Here is a 22118-nt window from a genome sequence, read left to right as displayed (position 1 = left end):
GGGGATGAGCAGGGAGGAGAGAATTAAACCCAGGCTGAGTGGAATTAGCCTCCCCCTTCTGTCATCCTGTTTCCCTAACACGCACATTCCTCCCCGGATTCAAACTATCCCACGGGCTGCTGCGAGGCCCCGAGCATGCCAAGCTGTGCCCTTTCCCTCTAGAGCCAGACTGGCAGATGATTCTGTTCCCCGTGGCTACATGGGAGAAATGAGCTCAAATGGGCCATTTCCAAAACCCAAGACACCCCTGCACCAAAGCTCCAGACGGGAAGGACTCGCCCACCAATCAGAAGGGCTATGATAAGGGTGGGTGTCGCGGGTGGTGCAATTGGAACCGATTTGCTCTGGGAACTGTGACCGTCTTTACCATGAAATCAGTTGAATGCTATTACATCAGCCTTATGACTAAGGGCAAAAGAATCCAAACCGTCCACCGAGAAGCTTTATGAATCTGCCCTCTCCCCTCAAGAAGCATGTAGGTAAAGAAAGGGGCTTCCTTGTATACACAGTCCTGTATCACCAAGCATCCACTGTGGCCCTATGGAGTTGGGTGGCTAGTCACAGGGTAGGGGGCCCTAACCTTCAGTTCCTCTCCCAAAATCCCTTCAAGGGCCCAAGGGACCTCAGAGCTCACGCTCTTTTCCCTGTGAAGTACAGCACAGATGAGCTGAAATGGAATATGCTAGGGACAAAGGAGAGGGGGTTTGGGGCACCTTTCTTGTATTTAAAAAGACATTTTCTGAGCTCACAAAGGAGCAGAAGCCACCCCTTGGGGACCTGAATGTCTTCTCCAAGCTGGGGCTCCCGGGGTTCCCCAGCACACCCTGCCAGCGCCTGCCACACCCATGCCCCAGCCCAGCTCCCCTGCTCTCTGGCTCCAGAGCAAAGCCTGACCCAGCTGCCAATCTCCCAAATAAAATCAATCTGTGACCTTACTCACCAGCTGTACCGAAGAAACTAGCATAAACTAGGGCCAACTTTGAAGCCAAGAAGAGAAGATGAGAAGTTGGGAGAGAGAGAGAGAAAGAGGGGGGATAACTTGGCTGGACTTGAAAGGTGTCTTGTCTGTCTGTTCCCCATTAGGCGCAATTCTCTTGCAATCTGCAGCCTCAACATAATTCTCTTGACCAGAAACTCTCCAGAGAGTTAGTGTCAGAAGGAAAAACAAACAGAATAGCATCTCTGACAGCAAAGTCACTTAAAAACCTATTTGGGGGGAGGGAGGGGAGAAAAGAGATGTCAGCACACGGGGGAAGGCACTCCACACTGGGGGACAGGACAAGAACAGGACGGGGAGCCCGGGCTGCGAAGGGAAGATCCCAAGTCCTCTACCCTCTGAGCCCCCCCTCGAAGCTGAGGCGTTGTACTTGCTCTGGCCTTCTCACCTGTGCACCCAACACTAAAATCCACAGTGCTGGGCTCTTTGCAGCCTGGGGGTTGCCCCAAGAGGGATTGAGAAGGACTTTCTTTGGAAAATAAGTGGTCCCCTGTCCTGCCTCATTTTTCCATTCCTGACCACCCCCCCTAACCCCATCGCAGCAACAAAAGACCCAGGACCTAGCTCTCCCCTTAAGCTAGGAGCCAGTTCCCAGGCAGCAAAGACCCTTCTCCCCAAGGCCCTTTAACCTGTCTTAAAGCCAAACCTCCTAGGGTTGGGTGAGGCAGGCCCGTCGTCTGCAGGAGTGGGGGTGGGGGGGGTGGGGGGCGTGGGGGGGTGTAAGCACCAGGGAGTGGGGGATACAGGGGATACAGGGCGGGAGAGGGCACTGGCTCTGGGCTCAGGTTTCTGGGGCCAGCGTCCTGTTAGAGGAGAATGCTTTTTTTAAGGGAAGAAAAACTAATCAGAAGAAAGAAGCAAGAGCTTTTCCCTGCCTTTCGGACTTGTTTATTACTAGGATATCTGATTTCAGCAGAGGAAGCAGGCACCGAAGCAAGGTTTTTATTGGCCGTGAGCAAGAGGAATTCAGGGTTTGCCTCTGATTTGGCTTCCCCAGAACACGCAGTGCTGAAGAGTGCCCGCTGCTTTCAGGGAGTAGCTCTGGGCTTGGGGAGGGGGCCCCCCAGAACTCCCACTTTCTGCAGGCTGACTAAAATTCCCCACGGAAGATGAGGGCGGAGCAAGCCCCCCCCACACCCCGCGTGGAAGGTGGCCTCATAAACATTTCAGAGAGGAAAGCGAAATAGGGGACAAACATTATGAAGACATTTGGGGATTGGCTCCAGGGGGGCGCAAGTGCCCCCCTTTTTCCGCATGGGGACCTGGAGGAGGGCTGGCCTGGTTTGGATGAAAGCGCAGTGTCTCTAGCTGACAGAGCCGGGCCGGGCTGAAGCCTCGGGGCCGGGCCTGATGGTTTCAATGTGTGGGGAAGATAAAGCCAGGATGTGCAGAGGCAGCCCCTGCCAACAGCTTTCCTCTGCTGGGCCGGCCGGCCTCGGGGGAGGGGATTACCAGCTGGGCCTCAGGCTCCAGGAGCTGCTGCTGATCCCCGAGGGCTTCCCATGGCTGCCTCCTCACACAGTCCGCCAGGACTGCCTGCCTCCCGCTGGCTTCCAGGAGGGCATATCTCCTCCACGGAGAAAGGGCGAGGGGGGCCCTCTGGAGGAGCCCAGCCATCTCCCTCTCTTCCTTTTTCCCCTCTCTGCTTCCTCTTTCTAGCCACCTTTCCCTCGGGCCTCTCTTAAACCTTGTCCCACAAATCCCAGGGAACAGGAAGAACCTTGAAGCTGAGATCTCCTCTTTGCTGTCCTACTTGACCCATCAGGAGCAGAGCCCCGCTGCTGAGGGCGAGGGGACTTGGAGAGAGGCCAGTCCCCCTGCCTAGGTACGTCTCTCTTCAGGGCCTGGTTGGAGAGCCACCTTCTTCCTCCACCGGGGCGTGGGTCTCTGGGACGGGTCACAGGGCCCTCTCCCAGGCTGGGTGTGCGCCTGGAGCCGCGCCGTTGGCTGTCCCCAGCTGGCCCTGCTCACCTATGAGGCCCAGGCCCACTCTGGCAGCCACTGTGCCACTGGGAACTTTGAACTGGGGCCCAGAGCCTGCGGGGGTGGGGTGCGGGCTGGATGAACAGGGCTCTCACTGTGCAGGCTTCGAGAAGCCCAGGCTTCAAAAGACATCATGCAGCCCATTCGGGATGTGCTTGCAGGCAGAGGAGCTGCGGGAGGAGTTAAAGCAGATGGCCCGCTCAGGGGGCGAGGAGCTGCTGCTGCGGGCAGGCACGCACACCTGCACACGTGTGTGCCTGCGCACACGCGCGTGTGCACACGCACACACAGCCAAAATGCTTGCTCCGAGACTCTGGCACCAACCAGTCTGTCTGGGTTTGACCCCCCACATCTGTACCTCACCAGTCAAATCACCTCAGGCCAAAGACTTAAGCTTCTTTGTGCTTCGGTTTCCTCCTCGGTAAATAGGGGAGATAATAAGAGCGACTGCCTCCTGGTGTTGTTGTGAAATTTAAATATGATCAAGCGTGCCCCGCCCCCCGCCCCCCCACCCCGCGGGCTCAGTCCCTAAGAGCCTGAACCGCTCCATCTCGGCAGGGGTCTCAAGTTCGAGCCCCACGTGGCACGTAGAGATGATGTAAACATTAAAAATCAAGAACGCGTTTTCTTTCAATGTGACAAAGCAGGGAAAATGCTGTGTACAGAACCTGGTACAAAATAAAGGCTCAGTAAACGCAGGTGCCCCCACCAGACCCAGCTTGGTTGGGCTTTGTGGCCTTCTCCAGTCTCCATGGAGAAACGGGGTGGAGCTCTGATGGCCCGAGCAGATAAGGACTGTCGGGAAAGCCTCGGCCTTCCTTCATAGATGAAACTTGATCCTCTAAGCTGAGGAGAAGGGTGACCGTCAGAGAGGCTGCTGAAGCTCCGAGGGCCCACGCTGAGCTCTCCCAGCAGGCATCTCACTGCGCACATTAGGAGGCTGGACACAGAGAGGAGGAAAGGCCCCACTTCCCCTTAATGTGCTGCCCAAATACGGACACCCAAGCCTTTCCCTGCCGTCCCCGTAGCTTTTAACTGAAGACCTAGCTGGGGATGGGGGCATAAAAACAGAGAAATCAGCCCAGAGTGAAACCAAAACTCAATACTCTGGCTCACACTCTCTGGGCGTTGAGACTCTGGTGATACCACCCAAACTCCCCAAGGGCAGTCCCCAGGAGGGAGGCCCAGGGAGGGGGCTCCTCTTTCTGCATTTTTCCCAACCTCCCTGTCCATGACCACTGTGGGCCTCCCAGGGCCCAAGGCTGCTGGCCAGGTCTTGGGTAATAGAGCCTAACCTCCTGACCAGAAGTCTAACCTTGACCTTCCAGGGAGGTTGGGAGGTGGTGCTTTGGTTAGGGTACCAAAAGTGGACAGGAGAGGAAAGGAGAAAGAAAAGAGAGAGAGGAATAGAAGCCGAGGGAGATAAGAGAGACAAAGTCCAGGCCAGAAACCGCCCCCGTGGCCAGCTAGACATCCAGAGGACCGCTGCTTCAGGGAATTGGGGCTCCGCGCAAATTACAAATCCAACTTGCCAGGCTGCTGATCAGCCTCAGCTGTGTGTTAATGAGGCTCCCCGAAACCGGAGGGGCTTCCCGCATGCTCCAAGAGGGACAGTGTGCTGCAGAGACGGGCCGTGGCGTTGGGAGAGGGTGACAGTAACCCAGAGAATCGGGCTTGAAAATGGGCACCTGGGTGGCTCAATCATGATCCCAGGGTCTTGGGATGGAGCCCCACATTCCACATCGGTCTCTGCGCTCAGGAGGGAGTCGGCTTGCCCCTTTCACTCTCCCTCTGTGCTCTTTCTCTCTCTCTCTTTCATATACATTAAATCTAAAAAAGAAAAGGTGAACACAGTTTCAAGAACTTTACACTTAAATGAACTAAACCACACAAAGTAATTTCCCCAGGATAAGTGTGGAAGTGAACTAACCTACTTCTATCATCTTTTAAGCCGAAAAAAGATGTTCCAGTCCCACATGGGTCCCTGCTCAACGGGGAGTCTGCTTCTCCCTTTCCCTCTCCCTTTGCCCCTCCCTCTGCTTGTGCCCTCTCTCTCTCTCTCTCTCTCTCTCTAATAAATAAAATCTTGAAAGAAAGAAAGGAAGACAGAAGGAAGGAAGGAAAAGAAAATCTATGGAGAGCCACCGCCCTGAAGGCCACCCACCCCAACCGTGAGGAGCTCAAGTGGACACTTCTTGAAACTGGACCTGCAAAGCTGCCCTCAGACAGGGAAGTCCTCTTGGTACTAAGGCTCCTTCAGTGGTTTCATCCACAAATCCACAAACAGCATAGAACTAAAAGCAAACCGGGGGAGAGCCGCCTCTGGAGAAGTGGTTGGGGAGAATGTTGCTTCCATGCTATTTCATTTCTAACCATATGTGTGTACTACTTTGATAGAAATAATTTTAATGAACAGTGGTGAGGGCTGGAAGCAGGCTTAACTCCGGACAAAGTCTGAGGCCTGCCTTGGCCTGGGCCCCCTGCCACATCCCTTGCAAAGGGAGAGCCAGGTCTGGAGTCTCACCAGCCCCCAGCTGGCCACGTCCCCCTGCATGCCGGGACCCCCAACACTCCGGGCTTGTCTGGATCTCTCCTCCTGCCCAGAATAACAAGAAAAGCCACTAAGTAGCTTTTTGATCCTCTTCTGTTTTCTTCAGGGCTGGGTCAGGCCTCCCCTGGGGTGAGAGGGGCACAGATGCGTGAGCCTCCTCGTGGGGTCATCAGCCAGACCACAGATTCACACCTACCCACGCTCACCCATGGTGTGCCTGGTAGCAGGTGGGGCGGGGGGCATTGGGGGAGCCGGGGCCCTGTCCAGCTGCGTCGATGAGTCACCCTGTCAGAGCACAGAGAGGAGTGAGGCCAAAAGAGGCCTCTCCAGCCCCGGCACACATGTGCACACATATGCACTCACGCACGGTCACACGAACGCACGCACACATGTCATTTAATCTGTCTGAGGCCCATGTGAGAGAGTATAGCAGCCGCGTATGGGACAGTGGTAAGGACTAAAGGACATACAGTTGACCTTTGAACAACATGGGGAGTTCAGGGCACTGACGCCTCCCTGCACAGTCGGAAATTGGAGTATAGCTTTAGATGCCCCAAACGCTTAACCGCTACAAGTGGTTGACCAGAAACCTCACCGATAACATCAGCAGTCACTGAGCACACAGTGTGTGTGTTATATGTAGTATGTATGTATTCTTCCAATAAAGTCTGCTAGCAGAAAGAACATGTTATTAAGAAAGTCATAAAAAAGGGAAAAGACGTTTACTGTACCGTCAAAAACCCACAGAGAAGTGCGCCTGCACAGGTCCAACCCGTGTGGTCCAGGGGCCGGCTGTAAGCACAGGCGCCCTCAGGGCCTTAGCACCTCAGTGAAAACATCCCTCTCATCCTCCTCCTCCCACTCTTCCTCTACACCCTTGACATCACATGTCCACGCGCCTTCGTCAAAAACGTGGCCCCTGTCACCTGCTCTTCCTCCACGGCCCCCTCCGCCCATCCCACTCCCCCTCACACACTCACATATGCTCTTCCGGCCTGCGTGGCCTGTCCTCCTTCTGGGATGGTCCGACCCCAGCAGGGCTCAGGGAGAGAGGGGTGTCCCCCTGTCACCGGCCTCATCCTCTCCAGGGCCTCTGGGGAGAAAAGACAATGGCTGGAGCAGTTCTTCGGGGGGAGGGTGGGCAGCGGGGCCGAGAAGAAACAGGTCACAGACCCCCAAGAGCCACGAAACTGGATGGGAAGCGAGGCCCTGATGGGCTGGACTACGTCAGCCCCCCCAGAAAAGGCCTTCCCTCTGTGACCTGACAAGGCTGTGAATCAAGAGGCTTCCGGAGACCTGATTCGTCTGCAAGACCCTGGGCAGGAGAGACACACCCTATCGCCTGAGCTCAGAGGAGCCTGGGAGCCTCCAGAGGTGCCTCGGGCCTGCCAGAGAGAGGAAGGGGGGAGGAGGAGAGCCCTCGCCCCTCTGCCACCAGCCCCCCTTCGCTGCCTCACACAACACAGGTCTCTCTGTCTAAGGCACCAAGCCTTCCTCGCCCAGGCTTAGGGAAGCTCTCGGCCTCCTCTTCGCCTGGCTGATGCCTGCTTATCCTCCAGACCGGCCTATCCACTCTCCCTCCAAGATGCCTTTCCTGGTCCCCAGTGGAAACTACCGTCTCTCTGTGCCCCCATTATTCCATTTAATGGCCCCCTTCCCTTCACACACGTTCACCCACGTCACAATTTGTCATTATAGAGCCACTCGTGCCCTTCTCTGTTCAGTCACAGCCTCCCCTGAGGACAGCAACCACAGCTTTGTTTTGTTTCGGTTTTTTTCACCATCGTATACCCAGCACCCGGCCCCCAGTGATGGGCCGAACTTGATTTTCTCCCCCAATTTGATCCTTCCTGAGGCTTCTCCCGCTTAATAAATGGTGACTCCATTCTTCTCACAGCGGAAGCCCAACACCTAGGGGGCCGATCTTTCTCTTTCTCTCACCAAAACACAGTAGACGCACAATACTATTATTAGCTTCGGGCGGACAACACGGTGATTTGACATTACGCAGTGCTGGGGGTCATTCTTGACAAACTCTTCTCACACCCCACTTTCAGTGTGTCAGGGAATCCCGTCGGACTCGCTCTCGGCCCGCACCCAGCCTCCAACCTCTTCCCGCCTCCTTCGCCACCCCCTCTGCCCAAGGGGCCATGGCATCATCGCCACAGGCCCGGCCTCCTAGCTGGCCCCTCGCCCCCCAGGCCGGTCCTCCTCCACGTTCAGAATAGAATTCAAAGTCCTTCCCAGGGTCATCAGTACCCTGGGTGATGGGGACATGAAGGTGAAGGGCACTGTGCCCACACTGGTCCCCAGCTCTTCCCCGAGGGAGCACGGAGAGCGCCTACCCACCTCGCTGCCGCTGCTGTTCCCCCTGCATGGAATGCTCTGTCCCCCCAAATCCACAGGACCTGCTTCCTTCCGGACTCTGCTCAAAGATCACCTGGTCCGAGAGGTCTTCCTCATTATGCTTTATTTCCTTAAGCGGCTTAATTTTGCTTCATTGATCTCCTCCCCACTTACCAGGCTGTATGGATGTGTTCTTTTACATATTATCTGTCACCCTCTGCGATACCGTTCCTGTCGTGAAACCAGACTTTCTCTTGGTTTATCGCTGTATCTTCAGCGCCAGAAACAGTATCTGGCACATAGTAGAGGCTCCATAAATGTGGCTTAAATGAATGACTAAGACTCCAGTAGCACTTTGTTGAACAAATTAAATAAGTGTCTTTTCTATTTTGGGGGCACTAGAATAGGCTGGAAATCATAGAAATAAAAGAATTCCCTCCTCTGGTTCCCTTTGGGACCTTACAGGCCAATGAAAGAGTCAGATACTTAAACAATGAACTCTGAGAGAGGACAGAACTAAGTAGGTACTATTAAAAAAAGGAGACTCAGCTGACTACATTTGAAGATCTAATTGGCTTTATTCACTGATTCATGAATCACTCAGCGTCCCATATAGTAACGGGGCTTCCTTGATGCTGCACAAAACCGAAGGCTTGTACAGGCAGAAGGGGGTGGGAAAAGGAAGTTCCTAGCAAAGAGTGGGTTGGTTCAGACCAGATCTCCCTCCTTTGGGAAAGGGCTGGGGTCTATCAGTTAGATTACCTCACTAGTGCTGACAAGGTCATTCCAGACTGACTGGTTAAAGGTCAGATTTCTGGGGGAGCTGAGACTAAAATTAGGCTTGGTATTAAGTCTTGGTTTGCTGATGTGGGGCTTACCACAAGTGACTCCATTTTGGATCTGCTGTTTCTTTTTCAACAGCACCAATAAGAAAAAACAGCAGCAGGCCCTAGGGGAGGAGCCTGGCTAACCTTTAGTGAGTCCTTGTGTGTGCTAGGTTGGGGTGTTCTCGGTTCTCCACTGTGTGTGCTACAGTTTCGTGGAACAAACCCCACACGTTAAGGGCTCGGTCCCTCCATTTCAGGTGTCAGCTGGGAGTCTTGGGCCCCCCATACTTGGGCCCAGCCTCCCATGATCCCTTCTTTGGTTTCAGTAACTTGCCACTATGGCTCACAGGGCTCGGGAAAACACTTTTCTTACCTTAGCGGGTTTATTTTGAAGGATTCAAACCAGGAACAGCCAAATGGATGAGAGGCATAGGACAAGGTATGGGGAAAGGGGACGGAGCTCTCATGCCCTCTTCCGGTGTGTGGTCCTCCCAGCCCCGGTGATGTGTTCGCCAACCTGGAAGCACTCTGAGTCTCACTGCTGAAGTTTTTATAGACCTCAACCTCTAGTGCCCCTGTCCCTTTCCGAGGCAGAGGCCAGCATCAACAAAAGTTCCAATCCCCCCAATCACTAAGTCATTCTGGTGACCAGCCCCATCTTGAGGCTACCTAAGAAGCCCAGCTTCAGTCATTAGCATAAGCTCAGGTGTGATCAAAGAGGCTCCTGATTAACAAAAGACACTACTATCTCAGGAAATACTGAGGGTTTGAGGAGCTTTGGGTCAGGAACCAGGATGAAGGGCAAGTGTATTTTCGTGTTATACCAACATAGGCATCATTTAGGTACACCTGGTGACATCAGTACAATTCTCTGAAGTAAATACTATTTTTTATCCTCCATTTCACAGATGAGAAAACAGAGACTTTGGAAAATTAAGTGATGTGCCCCAAGTCACGTGATCCAAAAGATAGAGAACGAGGATTTGAAACCAGCGGCAGAGTCCAGGCCCTCAGTCACTGAACTCGAAGTGCAGGAGGCAGTCTGTCATCTGGGGGAATGTGAGTAGATTTCGCTTCAAGGGTGAGTCCAATTTTATTAGACACAGAGATCATGGCCACTTGCTGTGGGAGTGCCTAAATTATGCCCAGGTACCTAACATGTGGTAAAAATCTGGTCACCAAAGGGAAGCCCTTGCAGGCCCAAATATTTATCTAGGTAGTTTCTCACAAAAAAAAAAAAATTTTTTTTAAGATTTCATTTATATGAGGTAGAATGATAGAGAGAGAGAGAGAGAGAGTGTGTGTGTGTGTGTGTATACAAGCATGGGGAGAGGGAAAAAGCAGGATCCCCACAGAGCAGGGAGCCTCAGGTGGGGCTTGATCCCAGGACCCTGAAATCATGACCTGAGCCGAAGGCAGACACTTAACCTACTGAGCCACCCAGGTACCCCAGCTTTTCATAGTTCTTATTCATTCCTTCTGGTTGAAGCAGGAGGGTTTCTCCGTTATGAATACCCTGTGTGAATGTTCCAACAGGACAGGCAACTCAACACTGTCCCCAGAGGAAGGTACAGGACAGAGAAGAGGACAGAGAGCCCAGGGGACTGCCATCCTGGGAGGAAGTTATAGGTTGGGGGGTGGACGGAGGTCACAGGTTCTATGCCTCCATACTGTCTGTATAAGCTAATGGAGCCCTGGAGAAATGTCATATTTGCATTGCCAACCCAATTATGGGCCATAATCTCCTCTATTACTCTCCTGGGTCTTTGTTAGGATCCTGCTTCTGAAAGGTAACAAGGCACAGAGGGAGTTAGAAAACCTAAGAATTCATGGGGCACCTGGGTGGCTCAGTGGGTTAAGTGTCTGCCTTCATCTCGGGTCATGATCCCAGGGTGCTGGGATGGAGCCCCACTTTGGGCTCCCTGCTCAGCGGGGGTCTGCTTCTCCCTCTTCCGCTGCCCCTCCCCTCGCTTGTGCTCTCTCTCACTCATTCTCTACCTCAAATAAATAAATAAAATCTTAAAAAAAGAAAAAGATGGGGTGCCTGGGTGGCTCAGTTGCTTGGCGTCTGCCTTCGGCTCAGATCGTGATCCCAGGGTCCTGGGATGGAACCCCACATCGGGTTCCATGCTCGGTAGGAAGACTGCTTCTCCCTCTCCCACTGCCCTTGCTTCTGTTCCCTCTCTCGCTGTGACTCTCTCTGTCAAATAAATTAAATCTTAAAAAAAAAAAAAAAAAAAAACAAAGAAAGAAAAGAAAACCTAGAATTCAAAGGTGAACAACCAGGATGGGGCCCCCAGACAGCTGGGGGGAGAGAGTAGCACGTGGGGCTAGGACATGCTAGCTCCTGCCGGTTCCGTCTTTAGTCACTCCTTCATTCCTTCTAGCTGAGCACCGAGGCTCCTTTGGAAAGTTTCTGGCACCCTTGATCCTGTTAGACTAGGGGAGGGAGTCCTGGCTCAACAACCAGCTATGGTTTGTGAGTGGACATCTATAGAGATTCTGCCCAGAAAGGGCCAGGTAATCAAAATGAGAAAACTTCAAGGAGAGGTAAACTTTGGAGGGAGTTGCTGAGAGCCCATCTACAAATTACAGAGCATTGTGGTTAAAAATTTGGACTCTGGAGTGCAGAGGTTCAGAACCTGACTTTATTACTTTCTAGCTTGTAACCTTGGACTACTAAGGGGCATCTTCACGCCTCCATTCCCTGTGGGCTAAAACAGTCATCCTCATCCTGTTGGAAGAACTCAATGAGCAATTTCTTGTAAAAGGTGGTCGACAAATGCATGGCACATAATAACCACTCAGTGGCCATTAGCTCTCCTGTGCATGTCCTCCTGTGGTAGCTCTGGTCTGCTCCAGGCTTGGAGGGAGGGGGCACTGACCATTACCCTGGCCTTCCACTCTCAGCTGCTCCTAATGGAGAGGCTAGTCTACCAATGGGGTAAGAAGCCCCAGCTCCTCCTTGAGAAAGAGGACTGGATGAGCATTGCAGCTGGGGGTAGAGAGAGTTTGGCTAAGCAGCTAGAACCTAGGAAAGACAAACTTCTTTTGAGAGAGGCAGACCGGACGTGAGCCCCCAGATACTTAAGGGAATAATGATGGTTTAGTAGAGTCAGGTGGGTTACTCTTCTGCCCTACATGGGACTAAACTTTTCGTAAGCCCCCTCTCTCTTGCTTCAATAGGACCATTTCAGCCTCCTCTCTATTATCATGGCACCTTATCCCTACTCGATTAAAGAGCTTATCACATTATCAGGGAGTATTTAATTGGCCAAACTCCCTAGCCAGATTTCTTGAGATTGGGACTAAGTATGAGTTCTCCTTCAGAGGCAAACAAACTTCCAAAAAAAGGGGGGGGGGCACCTGGGTGGCTCAGTGGGTTAAGCCTCTGCCTTCAGCTCAGGTCATGATCCCAGGGTCCTGGGATGGAGCCCCGCATTGGGCTTTCTGCTCTGCAGGTAGCCTGCTTCCCCTCTCTCTCTGCCTGCCTCTCTGCCTACTTGTGATCTCTGTCAGATAAATAAAGAAAAAAAAAAAAAAGGGATGTTCCTGTGGGCCACTCATCTTTCCCACCCGGAGCCTCTGAGGACAGATAAACCAGGGAGCTTCCTGTAGGAAAAGCTTTGAGTGGCTCAGAGAAAAGAGCTCTTGAAAAGCAAATGAAAGGTAAATCCCCCTGTCTCTTCACTGTTTGTGACTCAGTTTCCTCATCCACACTCATAAAATGGAAAATAACTCCCACTGCATTCATTTCTCTAGGTGGGTAGAGAAGCCAAACGCGATGACATACAGGAGAGGACAGCGTTTTATTCTTTTTTTTTTTTTTAAGATTTTTATTTATTTATTTGACAGAGAGAGAGCTCCCACAAGCAAGGTCAAGTGCAGCACAAGCAGGGGGAGGGGAAGAGGGAGAAGGAGAAGAAGGCTCCCCACTGAGCAGGGAGCCCTTGCAGAGCCCAACATGGGGCTCAATCCCAAAACCCTGAGACCATGACCCAAGCTGAAGGCAGACACTTAACCAACTGAGCCACCCAGGGGCACCAGGACAATGTTATATAAATGTCTCCAGACAACACCTCCTTCCCCCCTTGGGGAAGTTTTGCCTCAGTTAAATGTCCTTTGGCCTCTGTACAGCTCACAGAGTGTGTGTCCCGGGGCAATTCCTTTCCAGACTTTTGGGAGTCTTCATTTAGCAAAAAGAATTGACAAAAAAAGCTGCGTGACCTAGGCCGGAGGCCTCTCCTCCTCCTCTCTGAGAAGTTTCCCTTGTCCAGCAGCAGGAGAGTTGAATGGCAGACCCTGCCTATAGCCGTGCCTCCCTCTCGACCCTTCCAAAGGAATGCAGTCTCAGCCTGCCTGCCGCCTACAGAGGGCTCCTGCTGGGGAGTCCATTCCCCTTCTCTCTTACTCCATTTGCAGTCACTATTTATTTATCTTTGGAAGTTGCAGGAACCAGAGCCTGCAGCCTGGAGAGACTGGTGGAGCCAGAGAGGGAAAGTGAAGAAGCCAGTGTCTGGGCCCAGTGTCTGCCTCTGACAGGGACAGAAGGCGCTGCAAAGAGAGGTGGGAAATTGGACCGAAAGGCCATGGTGCTGGAAAAGGTGCCACACACACTGGCAGGGCCAAGACCACAGAAAGGAGGTGGCAGTTAGTGACCTTCTTTGGCGATACAGTGAATCATGAGGAATAGGAGTTCTGCCCAGGGATCCTCCAACCCAGGCAGGCTGTTCCTCAGTAGCAAAGGGTCTGTTAAGGTCAGAAAAGGCAGAGTTTGTGGGGAAACTGAGGAAGCAGACATACTAGGTTACACTTCTTTTTCCCTCTGTCCCTAGCCCCATTCCCTGCTTGCATCACAGTCCATCTAGGATCCTCGGGCAACTTTCATTCCCATGCCCCTTTGCCAAGGTCAGATACTTCCCAAAGCCACCATCCCTCTGCTTCTGGAAACTGAGTGCCCCCTATCTTCCACTCACTCCTCCAACTACCACAACTGACATTCATAAATTAGGCACACGGAGCCCCATGTTGACCCCAGAGATTAGATACTCCAAGACATTAGAGGCTGTATCCAAAGTCAAATAGAGCCATCTAGAATGAAGCCCTCCTGACCCACAGGCAGTGCTCTTTCCACACCCTGGCCCAGATCCCTGCTTTTCTTCCCATTTCCCTCATTCCCACTGCTTCCTAAACACACACACACCACACACACACACACACACGCACACACACCGGGATATGGAAAAGGTCAGAGGCCAGATCTAGCCTGTTGCCTTGGCCTTTGACCCCTCCGTGGCCCAGGGACATGCACCCCCCGCTGGGCGAGGTCACTGGCAGCAGATGAGGGTCTACGCCTTCCTAAGTATCCTGCAGTGGCTGGAGCAGGACTGTGGGAGGGAGAGCAAGCTTACAGAGGCGCCCCTCAGGTCAGGGGCCAAGGGAAGCCGAGTGTCAGGGCGAGCAACGCCAGGGTGGTGAACAAAGTTCAATCCCAACCCCAGACGGGGAGCACCAGCCATCTCTGGCCAAACCCGCAGGTCAATAGAGGACCCAGAACATAGGGGTGCGGGCTGGATGAGCAAGAGCGAGGGAGAGTTTTGTGGAAAGTGGTGGTGGTTGGCTTTGAGGGCTGAGATGGGTTGTGGTGAGGCAGAGTCCCGGCGGGGAAGGGGGGCGGCGCGGGAGGGAGAAGCAGTGTAGGCTCAGGGCGAGTTCGGGGACGCGCGGGGCCTTAAGTCTCCTGGCCGGCTCTCGCTCGGGGGAGGGCAGCTGAGTGGCTGCGTAGCGGAAGGCGCTAGGGCCTCGCGGCTGGCGAGCTGGCGAGGGGAGGGCGCCCTCTCGGGAGGGCGGGCGGGGGCTGGCGGCGGCGGGAGCGGCGCCGCGCCGAGCTGCCTCCATCCATGGCACGGAGAGGCGGCGGCGGCAGCAGCAGGAGCCCGGCGCGATCCGCTAGGTTCCAGATCAGCGCGGAGCGAGCAGGCGACGCGGAGGGGCCCGGCCTCGGGCGGCCCGGCAGCACAGCGCAGAGACTCGGGCCGCGCCGCCGGGGGCCGCCCGCGCCGCGCTGACAGCCGCGCCCGCGTCCTCCCCGCCGGGGCGCTCGCCGGACATGCCCCCGGGGCGCGGCGGCGGGGATCCCGGGGCTTGCCTCCGCCCAGGGCCCCCCGCCCCGCCCTCGGACGCCCCGGGCCCCCGCTGAGCACGCCTCCCGCAAGCCCAGGTCCATCTGGCCGGCGCACAGACGGGCCCCAGAGCTGTGGGTCCCCGCGGGGCGATGGGCTGATGGGCGCCGCGGGACGCAGGATGCTGGGGGCGCCAGCGCGCCTGCTGCTGCCGCTGCTGCCGTGGCTACTACTCCTGGCGCCCGAGACCCGGGGTGCGCCCGGCTGCCCCGTCCCCATTCGCAGCTGCAAATGCTCGGGGGAGCGGCCCAAGGGGCTGAGCGGCGGCGCCCCCAACCCGGCGCGCAGGAGAGTGGTGTGCGGCGGCGGGGACCTTCCGGAGCCTCCCGAGCCCAGCCTTCTGCCTAACGGCACCGTCACCCTGTGAGTACCCCCACTCGGACGGCGGGCCCGAGCCCCGACGAGGGGGCGAACGGAGACAGGACGGGAGGGGCGGAGGAGGGGGACCGGGACGTTGCCGCCACTTCGGAGACTCGGGGACAGGCCTGAGTCCAGGCGCCGAAAAGGGAGGCTTGGAGAAGTGCGGGAAGCATTAGGGCTCCAGGGGTGTGGAGGGAGGAGGGGGCTTCGGGGGGGCCGGCTGCGCCTGAGAGAGAGGCACCGCGGGCGCCCACTCACCTGCACAGGTGAAGGGAATGCGCGCCGGCGGGACGCCCACGCCCCTTGACTTTCCAGCCTGCGCTAGTGTTGCAGACTTCGGGGACCTGAGTGGGTGGGCTGGGGGAAGGCTCAGGAAAGATCGACGCCCTCGGCCTCAAAGGTGGCTGCGGCCGGTTGTTACCTCCGCAGATGCGTCCTTGGTTGGACTGGAGGAGTCTCCCGGGTTCACCCCGCGGGCTTGGCTCCTCCCGGGGCGGGGGAGGGCACCCCATCCACAGCCCCCCCCCCCACCCCCGAGCCTGCCAGCCCCACTTCCAGCCGGTCTCCATAGGGCGGGTGCGGGCGGGAGTTGTCGGAAAATCTGTCTTTGGGATTGCGGCGCTTCTGGCCTGAATGAGACCCCGGCGTCACGGTTCGACTCGGGCCCCTCTCCCTCCGCGCGCATCTGTGAAGTGAGCTGTACACCGGTCCCGCACCCCGCCCTCTTCTTTGCCTCCTCTGGGTATAACACCAGCTTTGGCTGTTAATCGATTGACTTCTTCGCTACCAAGACTGCGAAGAAAGAAAACCGGCTGAGGGGGAGGCGGCTGCCTCCCGGCCTCCTTCCGTCATCCCGTTTCCTTTCTCAGCCCGGGCGCGTACTGAGCCCTCACTCGGCTGCCTGCGAGCGCGGCCCAGTGGCGCCGCACCCCGACCCCACCCCAAGCCTCCCCGATGGAGGGCTGAAGCCTCCGCGACCCCAGCCCGCCGCGGCGATTTCCTGCTCCGACCACGTGCTCCCAGCTCCACGCACACCGCGGAGTGGAGGGTCCGGCCCGAGCGGCCCGTGCCTTTCCTGTCCCGGACCCAACCTGCGACGCTTCCCCTTTCCTGTCTTCCTGACCCCGGTGGCAAGCGTTTCCCCACCGCCCCTTGCCCAGACTTGGGGCTGGCTCACAGTCTATCCTGATTGTGTCCAGAACAATACAGTCATGCCTCTGGTTGGGTGAGTTCAGAGGCTGCCGGCTTCCTGACAGGACACGACTGGTCAGCCTCTGACGTTGGCGGCCTGGCCTGCATTTTCCCCAGCTGGGGTGTGTGAGTGTGTGTGTGTGTGTGTGTGTGTGTGTGTGTGCAGACACGCTGAGTGTATGTGTGTACATTAGGGGGGTGGAGGCAATGTGTCTGCTCTCTCCCACGTCCCAGCAGCAGCTCTGGGATATGGTGGTGGCCTGGGAAGGCAGCTAGGGGGGCTCAGCCCTGGTCTCTTTGATTGTCCACTGGTGTTGAAGGGTCCAGACAGGCCCGTACATTCCCCAGCGCACTTAGATTTGGAGGAGAAATATGCTTGCTGTGTGGAATGGTTGGGCCCCTGTCTCTGTGAGCCCCTGCTGGGCCATGATAACTTGGTTCAAGAGAGGGGTGTGTGTGTGTGTGTGTGTGTGTGTGTGTGTGTCTACTCGATCTTGTGGTTGTACTCACACACATATGTGGGACACCATCTCTCTGTGTGTCTGCTTGTTGGGATTAAGGAATCCACACATACTGAAGGCAGAAAAGAGGGGGAAAACATTAAAAGGTGGTTTTGCAGTACATCTTAGAATGATTTGGTAACTAATGCTTTCCAGCCATAGCTAATTCCCATCGACGCCACTCCAAGGAGTGAGCACAGCCAACCCTTGGTGAGAATATACTGTGACAGGGTGTCAGCAAACACAAATGCTAGATCACCTTCCCAACCCAAACTGCTCCCAGAGGAAGGGCCCCTTCTTTGTCCCAGGCCTCTCACCCAGCTGGGTTAAGATACCTTCCAAAGGAACAGCCAACACCTTACCCCACCCCACCCCACCCCACCCCCGCCAAGCCCCTGCAGCCTAGCTAACCCTAACCTTCCCAGACCCCTCCTCCTTACTCTTTGTGTTTCTACACAGATTTCCCCGTGCCATCTTTTTGTCTGTCACCTGGTGGAAACAACAGAACTTTCACAGATCAATTTTTGCACCCCCTGGCTTTATCTCCTTCCTCCTCCCCTCTTTTCCTCCGGAATGGGCCACTCAGTCCCCTTCACAGCCCACCCTGCTCGCTTGGGTCCTCAGGGACCCAGGACTCCACCTTGGAAAGCCTGGTAGGCTCCAGTGCTGGGACTCTTCAGGCCAAGAAGTGCTAGAAAAGGTGCCTGTCTGCAAGGAGCCTCTTGTCTCTGCTCAGAGAAAGCTTCCAGGCAGTTCTGGGGCAATTCCGTGACTAGTCCTGTTTACTGCACTGAAAGCCCTTCCACCCTATTATCCCACTTTCTGCCTTTTTGTAGACTTTGTGCCCCCTCTCCCTACTCTTTGCTTTTTCCCCTTCTAATGGATCTTCATTCGCAGTTTTCCAGGAAAGCAGAACTCTTGGCTCCCTTCCTGATCCATCTGTCCCACCCCTCAGCTTGGTCTGCAGTCCTGCAGCTGAGGGGGGTCTGCAGTCCATGCTCCTGTCCAGAGCAGGGGCCTTTCTGACTCACCCCCAAGGGGAAAGGTCTCATAGGAGATGGTGAATTTTGGGGAGAGCCTAGGTACGGGAGGGAGATGAAGACCCCTGTGAACCCCCCACCCATCCCTGGACAGCAGCTGATGGGGCTCCCCTTCTGCTTCTCTGCTCTGGGAGTGAGAGGAAGAGGGAGGGGGATAATAAGGAATTCTAGGAAAGGACTGATAATAGGTAACTCCAAAAGGAAATCGCCTACAAGGACCTTCTGGGACATCCGAGCAGCCTCTCAGAGGATCCCAGCCAGGGTCGTAAATTCCTAGACCAGCTGCACTGAAAAGGCCCTCACAGATCAGCAAATCCAGCCCCTGCGTCTTGGTCTTAGGGCTGAGCAAACTGAGGCCAGGAGGGGAGGGCCTGGTGTCCTGACCCTAGATGACGCCAGGAGCAGCTGGTTGGGTTATCTTACACTTCTCTTGGGTGAGGGACTTGCTGTTCACCTGGCTGGACTTGGGACCCAAGGGACACAAAGCCACTTTTTAAAAAACCCAGTTCCTTCCCAGCAGAACCAAGGCCCTTTTGACCGGGGAACATTCCCAGGCTGGGTGGAGAGGAGGCAGGCAAGGTACAGGTCGTTCTGGATTCTCCCAGAACCCACAAACCCTTGTCCGCTTCGCCTCTCCTTTCTGGGGCAGGAGCTGCCCACCACATCAGCAGCCCACACAGGGGAGAAGGGGCGATTGCCATTCAGATGCAGCTAGTGGTGGCCAGATCCTTTCGCTGGGGTTTGAGGGTCTCTAGAGACAGCATGGGGTGAAGGCGAGGCCCTTTCACTGCCCCTGTGCTTGCTCTAGCCTCAGGAAACTGGTTCTCGAACACAGATCTCCCTCTGGACTGGCCCCTCCCCTCAGTGCCCCTCACCCCAGCTGCCAGGATCCAGTTAGGGGAGTTGGGGGCAAAGTGTGCCAACTGCCTTGCACATAGCCTGAGGGGAGTGGAAAGATGCTGGCTGGAGGGGCGGGTCCTTGCCAGCTTCCCCACCCCCTTCTCTTCCACCCTCTTTCCCCCATATGGTTCTCATAAGGTCTGGGCTCAGAGACAGCAGCCAGAGGAAGTGGCTGTGTACAGAGAGCTTTTGTGCAGGAGAGGAGGGGGAGGGGGAGAGAGCGGAGCGAAAGAAGGAAAGAAAAGAGGGAAGAGGCTGAGGATGGAAGGTGGGAGGCAGCTGGGAGACTCGGGCACACCACCTTACCCTCCTGAGGCTGGGGCTCAGCTGCAGCACGCCCAGTGGGGACTCCTCACCCCGCCTGCGCCTGCCTGAACGAGGAGCCCAGAAAAAATCCACGGTCCCCTTGGACTTCGCAACTATGTGCAGGAGAAGCTGGCAGCAGCCAGCCCCTTCCCAGAGCTCCTGGGGACCCTTTGGGCTCCCTCATGTGCAGGATGTCAGGGTCCGTGGTCCCATCTCAGGGCAAGCTCTGGGCAGAGATCAGAGCCCTCTGGGGTTTACTGGTTGAGTCCTCATTGCGCCAAAGAGACTGGAGAGGCCACCACACTGAACTCCAAAGACAACCCCTATAATTCAGCATCCCAGTGGTTCCAGGACCCAGAATGGGTAATTTGGCCTGAATTATTCAGAACATGTGTATGAACCCAGCCACTTCTGATCCCCAAGGAGGTCCCTTCCCACCGACTCCCACCAACTCTCCCATGGATTATCTTCCTTGGTGGGGGGAGGCGGTGGTGGGCAATCCCTAGCCCTGGGGGGGTGAGTCTGAGAATTTCCCCCAAAGGCACAGACAAACCAGTGTAATTTGAACCTGACCATAAATTGACCCTTAAATTGGGGGTCATATTTTTTTTTTTAAAGATTTTATTTATTTATTTGACAGAGAGAGAAATCACAAGTAAGCGGAGAGTCAGGCAGAGAAGAGAGAGAGAGAGAAGCAGGCTCCCGCTGAGCAAAGAGCCCGATGCGGGGCTCGATCCCAGGACACTGAGATCATGACCTGAGCCGAAGGCAGCGGCTTAATCCACTGAGCCACCCAGGCGCCCTTGGGGGTCATATTTTTAAAGGGAGAGAGTTTCCAAGCTTATGCCACAGGAGAAATCATTGGGATAAGAATGCTTTCCTGAAGGAGAAGAAGTTCCAACCACCTCGGAGTTGCTCCATGTGCTTCCCTCCGGTGGGCTCTCCTCACCAGATCCCAGAGAGGGGCGATGAGCTCCCCAGTGCCACACAGCCTGGACCAGTACTCCTCACTCCTTTGTGACCCTGAGCTAGAGGTCCCTGCCCCCACACCCCACCAGGAGAGCAGGGGAGAAGAGGAGAGGGAAATGGCACTGGGCTGAGGAACTAGAAGGAAAGTCCGGTAACGGCTCGGAAGGGGCGGCTTGGAGGGGCTGTTTATTTTCATTCCCCCAGCCCCGCGCTCTGTTCTATTTAGAGCTCAGACAAAGCTGCCTCCTCCCCTTCCTCCCTCCTCTGGCGGGCCCCCATCCTTCCCAAACTCCAGAACATTCCTTTGCTTTTAGGACTGGGTAATGGGGGTGGGGGAGCAGAGAAACGGTGGAGTGGAGCTAACTCAGGCAACCTCCCAGGACCCAGCTTCCTTAGCCCTGGGAGTGGGGAGGGACCATGGGAGAGGGAAGGGAAGGGGTGTGCAAGATGGATGAGAGCAGGTGAGGGGCAGGGGAACCAGTCTGTCACTGAGGAGCGGCGAATGGGGCGGAGAGAGGACTGAGGAGGAGTTCCAGCCTGAACTTGAGGGGCCAGACATCTCCCAGCTGGAAAGGGAAGGGAAAGTCTGAGAGAGAGCCCCCCCCCCCCCGCCCCCGCCACCCACCCACCTAGGGCTCTGTGCCTGCTGTGTGGTGAGGCAGAAACTTTAGACTTCAGCCTCCAGGAGACCCAGTATCCAGGATGGGAAAAGCCATCAAATATAAGGAGTGGGAGTCTTCGGTCCAGACCCTTCTTTTACTAAGAAGAAACCTCCAGAGAGGGGTTGACCTGCTCAAGATCACACAGCAACTAGCCAGACCCCACGGCTCTTGGTCCCGGGTCAGCCTCTTCCCATGATGACCTCATCCCTGGGGACGGAGCAGGGGAGATAGTGATCTTCTTCCTCCATATGGACACATAAGCCAGGGAAAAGGGGCAGATAACCTAATAAACACGTGTGTATTTAGGGGACCTCTGACAAAATGTCTGCACAGAGTATTCAGAATCCGAGGGACCCAGGGCCGGTGGTTTCTAAAGATCGTCCTGGTGCTTCTCTCCCTCTCTTGCACCACAACTTCAGGACCACACCCGCAGGGGGCAGGGGAAGTTTCAGGAGGGCTGTACTGTGGAGGCAAGGGTGCTGTTTCCATGCTGTCAGGACTGACTCTGCCAAGACTGACTGACCAGGCAGGGGGCAGAGCAGGGGCGACAGAGTAGGTGCAGGGGAGTGGAGGGAGGAGGAAACTGCTCTATGACATGAGAAAGCCAGGGTTCAGCATGAGCCCTGTCCTGGACCACCTCCACCTTGCCTGGGGCTCTGTGCCTCCAGATACTGGTCCCTGGTCCCTTTGTTCTGCTGCACCAGCGCCAGGAGGTGAGGGAGCTGGTGTCTGACCTCAGGGGCCATAGGTCTCATCTCATCAACGTGGAGACATACAGGCTCACAAAGCAGGACAGGATCAGGGCCTCAGGGCTCCCAAGGGAGAATTCTGTGGTGCAAAGATTAAAGGACTAATTTATACTTGAGTGTAAAAGACTAATAACAGGCACCTGGGTGGCTCAGTTAAGCATCTACTTTTCTCTCTGCCCTTCTCCCCGCTCGTGATCTCTCTCTCTCTCTCTCTCAAAAAAGAAAAGAAAAGAAAAGACTGATAACAAATTGATCCTTTCAGGTTTATTTGGATTTGAAAAGAAATCCACTTTCTTCACCCAAAATCGTGACTCCACCTGGCCTGAGATTTTAGGCCATGTTTGGAGAAGCACTTAGGGCGGATTGGGAGTAACTTCCCAGCTTCCTTGAATCAAGTGGACATATACACACAAACATTCCATCCGGTCTGACACATGTCCCTCCACCTTCCATGAATGGAGGATTGTAGACCCCACGTCTCATTGATGTCTGTAGTACCATTGTGTCGCACAGGGCTGAGCACACAATAGGCATTAGTGTAGACTTGAGGATTGA

The 22118-nt window shown here is 55.3% G+C and overlaps 1 protein-coding gene and 1 long non-coding RNA gene across 2 annotated transcripts in view; one reads left to right on the top strand and one right to left on the bottom strand.

Annotated features, from left to right (window-relative positions):
- Positions 1-3585: 3585 nt before the first annotated feature.
- On the bottom strand, positions 3586-15709 carry LOC309855280. Its single transcript, XR_014306709.1, has 4 exons — positions 15505-15709; positions 6512-6624; positions 4669-4810; positions 3586-3920 (listed from the first exon to the last, which is right to left on the bottom strand). It is a non-coding gene; the product is annotated as an uncharacterized lncRNA (long non-coding RNA).
- ADGRA2 (adhesion G protein-coupled receptor A2) overlaps positions 14627-22118 on the top strand; it is a 35057-nt gene continuing 27565 nt past the window's right edge. Inside the window, exon 1 of the mRNA XM_082715417.1 lies at positions 14627-15249. Within this exon, the coding sequence (XP_082571543.1) occupies positions 14987-15249 (263 nt within the window). The 5' untranslated portion in view covers positions 14627-14986. The remainder of the gene's footprint in view (positions 15250-22118) is intronic.

Source organism: Mustela nivalis (genome assembly GCF_964662115.1).
Source record: "Mustela nivalis genome assembly, chromosome: 20".
NCBI lineage: Eukaryota > Metazoa > Chordata > Mammalia > Carnivora > Mustelidae > Mustela > Mustela nivalis.
Note: the sequence above shows the minus strand (reverse complement) of the source record. Positions and strands in the feature narration are given on the sequence as shown.